The sequence below is a fragment of the Pezoporus occidentalis genome, unplaced genomic scaffold, assembly GCF_034315485.1.
Source record: "Pezoporus occidentalis ecotype Australia unplaced genomic scaffold, CSIRO_AGI_Poc_V1 ctg56, whole genome shotgun sequence".
Taxonomy (NCBI): Eukaryota; Metazoa; Chordata; class Aves; order Psittaciformes; family Psittacidae; genus Pezoporus; species Pezoporus occidentalis.
Genome location: NW_026915899.1, coordinates 2,395,478 through 2,409,479, shown reverse-complemented (window position 1 = coordinate 2,409,479; position 14,002 = coordinate 2,395,478). Strand labels below are relative to the sequence as shown.

At 42.2% G+C, this 14,002-nt stretch overlaps 1 protein-coding gene across 2 annotated transcripts in view; it reads right to left on the bottom strand.

The window, feature by feature from the left end:
* GRAMD4 (GRAM domain containing 4) overlaps positions 1–14,002 on the bottom strand; it is a 78,958-nt gene that overhangs the window by 48,973 nt on the left and 15,983 nt on the right. For both annotated transcript variants that reach the window (XM_062638352.1, XM_062638353.1), the window contains exon 2: positions 4,729–4,939. In XM_062638352.1, coding sequence (XP_062494336.1) covers positions 4,729–4,939 — 211 coding nt within the window. The remainder of the gene's footprint in view (positions 1–4,728; positions 4,940–14,002) is intronic.

Sequence of the window (14,002 nt, the reverse complement as noted above, 5' to 3'; positions counted from 1 at the left end):
ACCGGGTAAAGGTTTCTCCTTTCTGCTGCCTGTGTAGGCTAGTGCTGGGACTCATGCCAAATTAACTACACCATACTGTACAGATGCCCTTTCTTGGGTTTGACTCACAGCAGAAGCCTTGAAGGCTTCCACTGATTTCTGCTTTTCCTTCTGCCTCTCTAACTCTGACAGTATTTGACACAGAGCCCTCTTAAAATGTTGGCTATTAATTAGCAAAGCCTGCTCACAAGGCCTGGTGGTACCTAAGAAGCCACCAAAATGCCAGAGTAGAGCACAGGTTCCAAGACAGAGGGGTTAAAGGAAGATTTCCGCTGACAATAGATTGCCTCTGACCCACTATCAGAGTTCAGAGTTGCAGTCCCAAGCCACATCCAGCTCCGGATATGAAAAACCACAGCTCCCCACAATGTGTTTTCAAGCGTGAGCAGCTCTGGCTTTTTGGCAGCACCTCCCAACCTGACAGTTCTCTGCCTTCCCTCCCTTCTCTCCCCAGCCTGCATTCATCCTGTGAACCCTTGCCTAGAGAGGCTGAAGCCCCATGGAGTTCTCAACTGACACTTCATGTGCATTTTCTTACCTCCAATTACAAAAGGGTTCCCTGTGGCTGCTGCACTTACCTGCAGTAAGGAAAGGGAAAACCCTACAACACTGCTCAAGAACAGAAAGCATTTGCATGAACAGTTAATCCTTAGTAGCTATTCTTGAAAGCATACCCATATTGGCAAGCTCCTGAAAACACAGCTATATTTTACATAAATTAGAAAAACCCAACAAAACCAAGACCAGTGCTAGCCAGGATTAGAGACTTTATTATCTTAATTGTAATGTTTGTACAGCACTTTATACTTTCCTAAATATCATGCCCTATATTTTCCAATCACTGTAAATGAGGTGACCAATACAGAAGCGTTTAATGTTTTAATTGACGAGTTTCAGAAAATCCAAACTGTACTGGAATAGCAAGTAAATTAGTGTTTTCTGTACCACAGTAACTCAGATTTAATCCTAGCACACTGGCAGGGAACTTGCATAAGTAGATTAGGCTGGTTCAGTACAACATGACAGCTACGAGAGCCCTTCAACTTGTAATTCTTACTGCTAGGTTAGTGAAGAACCTTCATGGGTTTAAACATGAATTTGTTCTTTCTCTCCCTCTGCTGAAGGGGACATGAGCCTCCTCTGCACTGCACTCATTCAGTACAGAACACTTTCTCCCCTTTTATAGAAACAGGACATTTGTCACATCGGGAGCACATAAATTCATCTATAGCACAAAACGACAAAAGTTAAAATTAGGCAAATCAAGCCAGAACTGGCAAATCTAAGGGCGGGCTATGATTTTCAGGGCACAGTTCCCCTCCCTGAACACTTGCAAACATTTGCATCTTAGCAAATCAAGTTGCCAAAGCAATATTTTAAAGCTGGTTTAGGCACAGAACTGTGATTTAGCAGGAAGGAACCCATGCTGCATATTCAGAACAGGAAACTATGATGGCACTGAATAAAGGAGACTTTAATTACCAAGCAAGCAACATTACCTGAATTTCCAATGTCACAACAGGCCAAATGCTAATACATTCACAATTAGGAAGTAGGAATGGATCAGATTACCCCCTCTACCTATTCAGTGATTGTGGTATTTTTACATAACAATGCAGAAATAAATGCTGCATGCAGTGCTGAATGTCCTTGCTTTAAAAACAAACTATCAACCACCTATGGTAAAGAGAAAAGGGAAGAAGAAATCTGGGAAGCTATTCAGGAACTGAAAGAGATGCTTGTGCTAATCAACACAGAAAGAGTTAATGTGCTAATCAACATTGTCTTGGCTGTCTTGGCAATGATTTGATCACAGTGTCCAGGGACCCACAGAGACCTAAGAAAGTACCTGCTACCCAAGACATACCTGGTAGTCAGAACACTTCAATAAAAGTGGGTGAAAGTGGCCATACAAGCAAACATCCAGCCTGTAAGTTGAGACCAAGGTAGTGCAAATCAACAGTAAGACACCTTTTGAACAAAGAACCACTGAGGAAAATTCAAAGGAAAATAACAAATCCTTCCAACCCCAGGGCCCTCCTACCAGGAGCTACCTGTGTGCTTTACCCAAACATAAGTCAGGATGCATATTATTGAACTAAACAGGTAAAGCTCATGATTTCAAGGTAAAGAATGTAAGATGACCTCATTTGGACATCCTTTCTGTCCTTCCACTGTGTGTAAATTTTGCACCTGCTGCTTCAGCAAGACATGTGAAGTGCTGGGACAAAGTCCCACTGCTGTATCTGTGGCCCAGGACTGAATGTGCACTGCTGGAGGTGCACAGCAAAGAATGCTGCTCTTTGCAGGGCTCTGCAATCACAAGCCTTATGGCAAGGCTTTTTATTCTAAAACCTCCATTTGTAGCAAGTTTTTGCATATGCTTGTCAAGTTCAGACACAGACATGAAGAAGAGGCACCTAATGTGCACATTTCTAAGTTCACTATGTACTCTTGCAGCAGAGTACAGAAGGGCCTTTCATTCACGACACTGCTGTACTGTTCTAATAGATGGAGATCTTTCCTTAATAGCTCTGTAACGAATAATACACCAGACTGAAGGGGGGGGGGGGGAGAGAGAAGTAGAGAGGGGCAGAGATGAAGCCTTTGTCAAGGGAATGGCTGACAGTGGAGTCAGATATCTACATATTGAAGATAAGGGGGCCAGCACTCAAATTTTGTATGCCTATGATCAGTTCCAAGCCACCAATCTTGCTCTTTGAAGCCCATGAGCTCTGTACTCAGATTTTAATAGAATCAGTGAAGCAACAGAAGTGGAAGCACAGTACAGCTCATATCTATCTGAAAGGACAAGCAGCATATATTCAATTCATGCACAAGACTTGCACTGACTTTTTTATGCTTTCAACAGTTTCCCTAAGGTATTAAACAGGAAGATACCAACAAGACTTGGTCTTCTCATGATCAGTGTACTAGAAGAGTAATACTAAGATGCTTAGAGAGAAAATAACCCTGTATAAGCAATTTAAGATTTCAGTTTTAGTCACTGAATTAAAAGCAATTCAGGCACAATTCAATTATGTGATCTCAATAATAGAGACATAATTCAGAATTGCCCTGTTCACAGAACCTCAGCCACTGTTTTAATATGAAATATACAAGCATTACTTTCCTTACTCCTGCCACCTCTGCAGCATAAGGGATTACCTCTTCTCCCTTCTTGCTCTAGGCGGGCAGCAATTTGAGAAAACAGAGACCATCACTGCAGATATGCAGCCACAAAGCTTTATAACTAGTCAAAACTGTCCCCTCAGCCATACCATCCTGGAGCTACTACCCTCTTAAAGAAATACAGAAAATAGTATCTAGGGTTCAAGACATCTTTTTGTAGCCTCTTGGTCTTCAATCCAGATCCTTCTGATTGGACACAATGGTATAGATGGAATGACAGGTAAATATTTATGTGTGCTCTCCACACATATATAATGACTTCGGTTTAATGAAAACAAGCCAGTATTTACCTACAAAAAAAACTTCAGAAAATACCATGTTGCAAGGGCAGCAGCACAGATTAGTCCCAGCATACATGGTCTGTACATGTTAACAAATAGCAGATGTCTTCAGAAGAATAAGAGCAGAGGAAAAGCATACAACAGACTTCCTCGTCCAAGGAGCTTGACAATTTGCATACAACAGACTTTTTGTGAATGAAAAATGCTGTCATTACCATTTGTTTGTTCCATGATCACAGGGAAAGAAAAATTCTCACAAAAGAGCTCCACATAAACAGGACTGTACATGGTATTACACAAGCACACTTAAATTTAAAAATCCTAATAGCTACAGAACAGGATCCAAGCTGCCAACCCCAAAGGTTGCTTAAGCATACACAGTATGAAGTCTTCCAGTTTAGAACTTTAGGTGAGCAAACTCCGTGATTCTAGAAATGAGCTTTCAGACAACAGCCTGACCACATTCTGAGGATAAGAACTGCACAGTGAGTTTCAAATAGGGCAGTACAAATTCTAACTTCCAAGTCACATTCTACAATACAGTTACACAGACAAATCTTAATTTAGATTGTAGCACTCCGAGCTCAAGAATCCACAGCCATGTTTTAACAGTTAAAGCAGGATTTTATTTATTTTTTGCCTAATATTTAACTTTAGCTGAAACAGGGTGTTTTTAAAAGGTAAGTCTGTTTGGGTGCTTCTGCTTACAAGCACCAAAAAAAATTTAGCACCTCCTGTATGAGTTTTAACCAGTTCCATAGCATTGAAGCATTACTGGATATAACACTGAGTGAAGAACAAGGTGGTGTGACCCTCTGGCTCTAATGAAGCCACCAGAAGTCTTATCCCTGCAGACCTGGCAAGTGCCATTAGGGTAGATCTGTGTTCCTCAGACTGAAAACAACTCCTTCCTTCAGATATGTTCATTAGTAATTCAACAAAACACAAACCAGACAGCATTCAGAAGCACATCCAAGTTTAACAAACCTGTCAACCCACAACATCTAAAATCAATAGCAGGGACAGAGAACCCTAATAGTAAGAAATTTATTGATCTTTCCAGAAAACAGAAGCCTATTACTAGAAGCTTACTTCTTAGTCCACAAATCTTCAAATGTTAAATCTAAAATATAATGACAAAGAATTATTAGTTCCTGTTATCTTTTCTGCTTGACAGCTATATAACAATATAAAAACATTTAAATCAAGTACTTACAGGGTCTCTCAGCTCTTCATTGTCTCGAGTTGACGTTCGAGGTACTTTCACAGGGATTTCATCTCCACATTCAGTGTCAGAAGCATTTGGAGACTCTGCTAAATCAAGGAACTCATCTCTCTTGTGACCTCTGAACCTTATTTTGTCCAACTTCTTTAGCATGTTCAGCACTGCACTTTTCTGCTTTACCTTAACATGACGGTTGGAGTCTCTGCAAGAAACAAGACATCAAGAGGATGTTAGAAAGTTTGCACTACACCTAAACACACATTCTAACCACTAACTACTTCAAGACATCTTTGCAGGGGCCTTCTTGCCACTGGAGGGAAAACATCCTGCAGCTTAGCTTTGTAACGGGCACTTCTTTTCCACAGTGCAACAGATGCATGGTTTGTTTTTCAGTAGTTGATGATTTACCGTCTTCCCACATGTAACAGGGAAATGGCCTCTTTCTCGTGGCTATTTTTAAAACAAGTGTAAAGCTAACAACCTGCAGGCTAAAGAAAGATTAGGAAGTCAGTTCCTAACAGGTTACCTGAAACAAAAAACAGTTTACTTTATAAGTTCACATTCTTCATCTTGCTGATGCTTCTAATCAAAGAAATGAAAATCCACTCAGCTTCACAACCAACCTTTAAATTCCCAGAAAAAAAAAAAAAAAAAAGGAGGAAAAGAGTAAGGATGCTATCTCACCTCCCTACTGCTTCAGGCTAAGAAAAGAGAAAGTATCAAGTGTTTATTGAAGGAAGCCAACAGACAGACCCATGCAGAGATTCCCACCAAACACTAGAGACTGTTGAAGTTGACCATAAAAGCCACATTCAAATGCACTGCCAAAATCCTTAAAGTTACCACTGCTGATAATCTTGTATACCCTTTGCTAGATTTCTGTTACTCCCTTCAAGATGCAAACGAGAATCACTTTATTAGAGGTGCTTTCACACTGCTATAAAACTAGCATGGCCAAAACTTCACTGCAAGAGAAACGGCGGAGCAGTATTTCTGCAGAACACGTAGGTGCCACCGCATGCAGAGAAAGGAGAAATGCCCAGGACAATCCACTTCCAGAGACAGTGTTTGACAGGAGCAATACTGAAATTCTAAATCATAAATCATACTGGGAGAAGCATTTGGCCTCTTAAGAGACAACAGAAGAAAGCTTAATTAATGTACATGAATTCATTGTAATGATAGCTTTCCAAGACTGTGTTAAGTTCTGATTTAAAGAAGACCTGCCAAATCCATCCGATTTAATGCTCTACATGTATTATTCTCTTCCTCAGCTCAGAGTGTTCCATTTTGAAGGTGCCACAATAGTCTCCCAAATGGCCTCTGCAGTGCTAAGAATTTATTTTGAGGCACTTGTTACTATCCTTGCTTCCCTATGGTCAGCACTGCCATGCTCTTCATCAGAGAGCATGCTTAGCTTCATGGCACATCACCCCAGGCACTGGTGTGAGATGAAAAAGCAAAGGCAGAGATAGACATGGGTCACTTCAGAAGTATAAATAAAGAGCAAGAAGAGCCTTTTGCTACTGGCTCCCACAGCCTTGACAGTTGAAGCAATTCTCACCTCCCAGCACAAACCGCTTTTCAACAGAGCTCTTCTTTCCCTGCAGATTCTCTGCTTACCCTAACACTCTGGCAGTGACTGTTCACACAAAGTTCAAACCAGATCGCTCCCCCCAAAAATCTGCCTGACTTTGCACCTCTGCCAAGGTTTATTACCAGCCTTCACTTAAACACTGAAGTCTGAAACTAATATAAATACCCTATAGTGTAGCTGGCAGAAAACCCCAGAAAAACTCTTCCTTTATCAGAGACACTTAAAGCTGCAGCCATGTGCTTAATCTTTCACTTACAGAGAATCACTTGCAGTAACTCACAGCAAAGTTATTTTCTACGAACAACTTTTGTTTGAAGTTCTATTACTTGTCAAAGCTAAGTTTAAAATAGAAACGTTTCTTGCTCATTCATTGACTATTTGATGAAGAAACTTGTCAGCTATCACATCCAGAAATATCTCTAGGCCCTACTATTAATAGCACCTAGAGAACAAATGCTATCAGGGAAGTTTAAACCTCTGATAAGCACTGGCACAACTTTATCACCCTCCCTCCCATCTCAAAGATCTCCATCTGCATTCAACCAGTTTCTTACATACCACATAAGTCAGACCTACAGACAAGTAGTTATAAAACAAGTTGTTTGTTTGGCATTTGTGCTTACACTGCTAATGATACAGCTGCACAAAGAAATAATAAGGATGCTAAAAAATCTTCACTATGAGGGTAGTGATACACTGGCAGAGGTTGTCCAGAAAAGCTGTGGCTGCCCCATCCCTGGCAGTGTTCAAGGCTTTGAGCTTTGAGCAACCTGGTCTAGTGGAAGATGTCCCTACCCATGGCAGGGGGTTGGAAGATGATCTTTAAGGTCCCTTCAATCCAAGATATTCTATGATTCTGTGGTAGAGTATTATCCTTTTTCTGGTCAGCACTCACCAGCCCCTACCAGTGGAGGACAAGTATGCATCCCAGGCCACCTTCATCCCTCTTATGGGTGAAACAGTCAAATCAAGGCTGCAGAGAAGGACTGCTGCCTTGGGCAGCATCAGGAGGCCTCACTGTTCTCCAGTTACAGCCACATTTATGTACTGCTCCTCAAAGACTAAGGGTGGATTTGGACCTCTTTTTATAGTGTGGCATATATAGCACTTCAGTGCACATTTCAAGACCTGAATTCAGTTTTCCCCTTAGAGTGGGTTCATATTCACTTAATACAAAAGAAGTGAGAGGCAACAAAACATCCTGATACAGAGCAATCTCCACCCCTTCTCTTCATTCTCTTCAAGATTTGCCTTCAGGCAGTGAAGAAAGAAACACCCAGGAGGCCAGTGAAAGGGCCCAGTGGTGAAACTGCCGGAGTCAGACAGTGGGAACACAAAGTCCTGAAACCCAGCCTCCTCCTAGGATGGTTCAAGAATTTCAGCCTAGGTCACAGATTATAACCTGGCCAACAAATGTGCCCATGAATACATATATCGTATTTTTTACTAGTAAAACTGATGTACCTAACCTTAAGTGTGTTACCACCTGGCCTTTTAAAAATGCAAACCTTTCTTTAAAGCACTAACAGATCACTCCACTGAAGACAGTCTGCTTAAACTCTGTAACACAGAGGCTATCAAAAGAGAGATGCCTTCAGTGTCAATATTTTAAAGGATTATTCAGTAGGTTGACCATTAAAAAAAGAAAATAGTAAAGAATCATGTTCCAAGGCATTTTTAATGTCCTAAGTACAAGAAGCTGTTATATAAAAAAAGATAAGAACATTTTGTCTAAAAATTGTTTTGGATGTACCAGGCTTCCATATTACTTGCAGTTACATTAGATTAACCTAAGCAAAAACCTAAGCTTGCCAACAAACTCCTATAGAAACTCATTACCTGGCCTCCAGCCAAATGTGCGATCCAAGACAAGCTTTTTATGTCAGCAGCCTGTCCTTGCAGCTACCAACTTCCTTTTTAGATAAAGTCAATAAATATGGCGACATTTCAGCAGGTTTAGCTCACTAGGAGATGCTGCATTCTAAGTGACTTGGGTCAAATTTAGATAAGCTTGAGGAAGCTTTTCTAAGACCAGAACCTGATCTAGAATTAGATTTACTGTAAAATATAGTAACTAAATATTAAAACACTTGCTTTGCCATGGCAGCTATTCATCCCCTCACCCTCTCCCAACTACCCATCCACATGCTGGACTCAGCCGGTTCAGCAGTTAAGTTTCAGGCTGCTTCTAGTGACTCCCCATACCAGGAACATCAAAACTAGTATGTCATTTTGCACATGCAGAGTTCAGAGTGTGAATGCAGGCCCACACCTCCCTCTGTTTCAAACACAGATACTGTGTAATTACAATAAAAACACAAATATTTTAACTCAGTGTGTTAGAAACATTCTCATTTCCCAACACTGTCATACATGTGACAACAACTGTTCTCACTGCTATACAACAAACAAGCTTTAAATAAGAATTAAGACCAATATCATGCTTGCAAACAATTATTTTGAACAAAATAAAAATCAAATCCATCATCCCCAATCAAGTTTATTTCTGCAAAGACCATACCATTACTCTGAGCAATTGGAGATCCTTCACACATTAAATGCTATCACAAAAAGTGCTGCACCGGAAGGCAGATGCTGACTCTGCAAGACTGATTTAGGTCCTACTTTGTTGCACCTCAACCAGATTTAATACTATATTACAACAGAGGCCCTCCTAGTAGTAAGGATATCTTACATTAACATGCTTACAAACAAGGCTATTCAGGAACCCAGATTAAGCAGGTGCCTTTTATTTCTCTTGTTACAGTAGTAGAGGTCAAATCAGCAAAATTAAACAGCAGCCTGTAAAAATTATCCTGAAGACCCAAACTACCTAGTAAGAAACTAGGCAAGAGTTTGTGTATACAGGGTTTGATTAGTTAAAATGGTCTTTTTCAGACTTAGAAAAGAAAACAAACTAAAATAATCTTTAAAGGTGCTTTTGTTAATTATCATTTGTATCTAGTTGCTAAAGCAAACCCCTCAAGGATGAGGTTTTATTCCTTTTACAGAGGGCCAGAGAAGACTTTATTTGGACCCAATATGAAACCCCTCAATTAACCCCCAAATAACTGCCAGATGTTCAGTTTAAACTATTATACAATGACCCAAAACCCCAAACAAACGTAAGCACACATTCCAAGCTTATTCTGAGTAGAAAAAAAAAATATTAAAAATCACATTTTCCTGAACTTTCACATAAAAATCACAAGCAGCTCTAGCACAGTTTTTTCTGCCTGTGTTTACAAGAGGTTTCAGCAAGGAGACACCCAGCTCCTGGGGAACAGGCCCGCCTGGCACAGTCTGGAGGGACTCGGTTATGGGCCTTGTTTCTATGGGCACCCCTCATCCTTTTGTGCCACTGCCCCCACCATGCTCAGCTCTTGCGCACATGTGGAAGAGGTTGGGATGCAAAAGCGAGAAGGGAACTCAGAGAGGGGGCAGCACTCGGTGCAGAACTGCTATCCCAAATCCACCTTAACTTGCTCCAGAGTTACCTACAAGTGGCTTACAGGTTTTGGTCTTCTGTGGTTGCACTTAGCTTTTACACAAGAATACTCTGAATCAGAGTACATGGCCTGTGAGACCATGTGGATTGAACAGCCAAATCTTAATGTGGCTCGTTGGAGAGGGTCCAGAGGAGGCCCACAAAAATGATCAGAGGGATGGAGCACCTCTCCTATGAGGAAAAGCTGAGAGAGTTGGGGTTGTTCAGCCTGGAGAAGAGAAGGCTCTGGGGAGACCTTATTGGAGCCTTTCAGTTTTTAAAAGGGGCCTATGAGAAAGATGGGAAGAGACTTTTCAGCAGAGCCTGTTGTGATAGGACGAGGGGTGATGGCTTTAAACTAAAGGAGGGAGATTCAGGCTGGATGTGAGGAGAAAATTCTTTACATCGAGGGTGGTGAAATACTAGAACAGGTCGTCCTGAGAGGTGGTGGATGTGCCATCCCTGGAGACATCCAAGGCCAGGCTGGACTTGCTTCTGGGCAACATGATCTAACCGAAGATGTCCCTGCTCATTGCAGAGTGGTTGGACAAGATGAGCTTTGAAGGTCCCTTCCAACCCAAGCCATTCTATGGTTCCATGGTTCAAATTTTTTCAGAGAAAGGACTGTGCTTTGCAACATGACAATTCAGTTTTCCTTAGCTGTTAGCAAAACACAGCCTGTTACACAAAGTCAAACAGCATCACCTAGGCAAGTGTTCATCTGGAGCCTGGTGTGAGAGAAACAACAAAAAACCTACTAAAACATCAACGATGAATTGCATCTCAGGCCAAAAAGGCCACACAAGACTATGACAGCAAAATAACTTTCAAAGCACCTGCATTCCTTTTGCTGGAAACATGGCATTTCAGAAAACTGAAGATGACACTGGAGTTTAAGCAAGTCTGTCATACCCTTACTTCTCACATTTACACCCTATTCCCTTGTCACTGTTCTTTCAATCTCAAAATGTCTTTCTTCGCAGAAGTCTGAGGTAAGAGCTCTGGCATCCAAGAAAAGCCAGACTGTATGTGGATGAATAAATGCAGACACGGTGTCAACACCAGGATGTTTTGGTCTTATCAGAAGGAAAGGGCATGCAAATTCAGGGAGTGGAAAGTATCAGGATTATGTCAGGTATTTATTACTTCTTCACTGAAATACTCTGTATATTATCCTAAAAGAGTCGACAGAGAACAGGAACACAAGATACACACAGGCCATTGACTTACCAACTGATCCTAAATACAAAGCTTGGTGTACTTTTTTCTGGACACGTCTAAATAAAACTGGAAACCTCAGTGAGTCCATCTAAGCCTACAACAGATTCACAGCCCAGATCTATATACTGCTCTGTTCCCTCTTCCTACATGATTCCCTCATTTCTCATTTTAATGGACAGAATCTCATCTGAAGTCACCGCCTGAACATCTTGTACTTATTAATATTTGAGAAACTAACCAAGAAAAAGATCAACTGACTGCACTTGAGAGCTCCTAGTCTACTCAGCTTTCTTCCCCCGGGCACACACTTCTCCCAGCTGCTCTCCAGAAGATTTGCACCTGTGAAGAAAGCCAAACCTTACCCACAGCATCTCTTATTGAGCAATGGCGAGTGGTTTTCCACAGATGAAGTTGCCATCTTTCAATGAACTTTACTCAACAAGATTCTTAAGCACACAGACTCACACAGATGGGACACGAACCTCACTCAACACAGCCCCTTCATGAACAGTACCTGTGCGAGACTTCTGTCACCCAGGACTGCGCAATGTGGTATCTATACAGAATTATGACTTCATTTCTCATTGGAAACCACGAAACGGCAATACATTGGGCCAGATATTCAGCTGAACTAGCAAAGGGCAGTTTACAAACACTCTCCAGGAGTTACAAGCATTGCAGAAGCACCCTCAATTTCCGGCACGCAGGGCTTGACCTTCAAAGCTGAGCTCTCCCCATGCTCAACCCATCACAGGTTCATCCTGAAATTAGTCACAACCTTAACATCACAGTTTGGTAAAGTCTTCCTTCAATTACCCTTGGCTCCCAGGGTCATAACATGTTGTAATGCACATCCGCAGCAAACTGCTTTCTGGTTTTGAGTAATACCTATTAAAAGCTCCCAACCCTTTCAGGGTCAGGAATCCTTAAAACTTAGGCTAGACTAGATAGGGATACACTAGGGGGATAGAGTTCGTTGGGTTTTTTTGCGTGCCAGATTATCAGTTAGGCTGCTTACGGTGTGGAGAAATATTACACTTTGTAATTCATGTTTATTTTTCCCTTGAGTTTAAAAGGAGATGAACAAAGAAACTGCCACCAGAATCACCTCCTCTGCATTCTGGACTGCTGGCAAAAGCAACACTCGATTAAAACAGGTCAGAAATGAGCAGGAAGTTGTGCTTCGGTATTGCAGGTTTAATTAGATGTAGCTATTCATTAAGCATCAACTCTGAAACAATTTAAATTGTCCACTGGCTGGGGGGAGGAGGGGAGGGAAGGAAAAAGTGGAAATCTGTGTAACATGCACTAATGTACAACACGGGGACCAGAGACGGAAGTTCAACATACTAATCTCGGCTGCCAGCGGTGAGGTTGTCACAGCAACCATAACGCACCGTCATGAATATGCATTAGATTAAAACCTATTTCTTTCCCCCAAAAGAGACTAACATGTCATTCAGCTCACAACACAAAGCTGCCTGGGAGACAAGTCACGGTTGTACAATAAATGTGACTGGTCCTCAAAACCTTCAGTTCAGCTGCTGTAGACAGGAGGGTTTGGAGACACAGAACATGGTAGCACGGGGATGTAGGACTCTCTTCTGTACCTGCCTCAGCCAGAAGGTACTTGAGACGTCTTTGGCAAACATTCTAAGGCAGAGGTTCCCCAAATGAGCTGCTCAGTCCCTGCAAGGTTTCAGATCTGTGCAAGGAATCAGGCTAAAGCCCTCGAACACCTGAGGACAGGCCCTTCAGCAAACCGGAGGATGTGGCACCTCCAGCAACCCTCCACAAAGGACAGAAAAGGGGCAGCTCCTCCTCCCACTGCCATGGGCAGTGCCCAAGCCAGCTGAAACTGGAGAGCCTTGGTTTCATTATCATTGGAAAACTGCGAGTGGAGGGGTTCACAGAAAAATCCACCCCAAATCACACACAGGTACCTATCCATACAGGTCACACACCAGCATGCCAAGGAAGAAACGGAGGGTATCAACTGTTTGAGCTGAGCAGCTGTGCAAGTTGAACTTTGTACTTAATGCCCCACTTAACATCACTCTGGAAACATCACACCTCCAAAACCACACCCTTCCAAAGACACACTGACACCATGCACACCTCTATCTCTCTTTCATTATGAAACCTAAAATGAGCATGCTTTGTTAAATTAATTCCTCTGCAAACTAGTAAACTGGCAAATTTTAACTCCAAAACCAGGAAGATGAAGCTCATTTTTCAGCAAGATATCTGTGTGAGTTAAAAAAAAAACAGTGAAACATTTACTATGCCATTGGGAGAGTGGCACCTGAAACCCTGCACGAAAATGGCAACGCTTGCAGAGGAGCTCAGGCAGCACATACAGATTGGAGGAGCCACCAGCTGAAGCCATGTGGCAGCAAGCAGTGCCCAGCACTGGGGTTTTCCAGCTACTCTGCTTGGCAGATATCCTGTGAAAAGGGTAGCATGTCGTGACAGTAATAAAAACATATCGCACTCCAGGTGAACCCCTCCCTTCCCTGCTGCACACCCATCCTGCGCCCAGCCAAGCCTGAAGACCACTTACTCACAGGCTGACACCAAAGGGAGCAACCCCGCTAATTTCTGCCATGGCCTTTATATGTCACTTGACATTCATACAGTTTATCAGCTTGCTGCTGATGCAACTGATTGCTGTTTTTGTTTTCTGGCAAGGTCAGTCTAATCAGAACATGTAGCTACACAGCCTCACTCGCCCTTGGCACAAGCTATTAGAGCTGTCGTGCCTCCCACACAGAAAATGTATGTGGTCATGGGCAGTGGGAGAAAGCATCCTTTTACAGCAGGCACCTGCACTTAAATCAGGTTAAGCAACTGCAAAGCCTCACCCTAAAGAGTGTTCACTGCTGGTGAAGCTGCCATGAGGCACATTTCAGAAATCAGTCCCACGCCAGAGCTTCAGTCCTTCCTCTGGAGTATGTGGG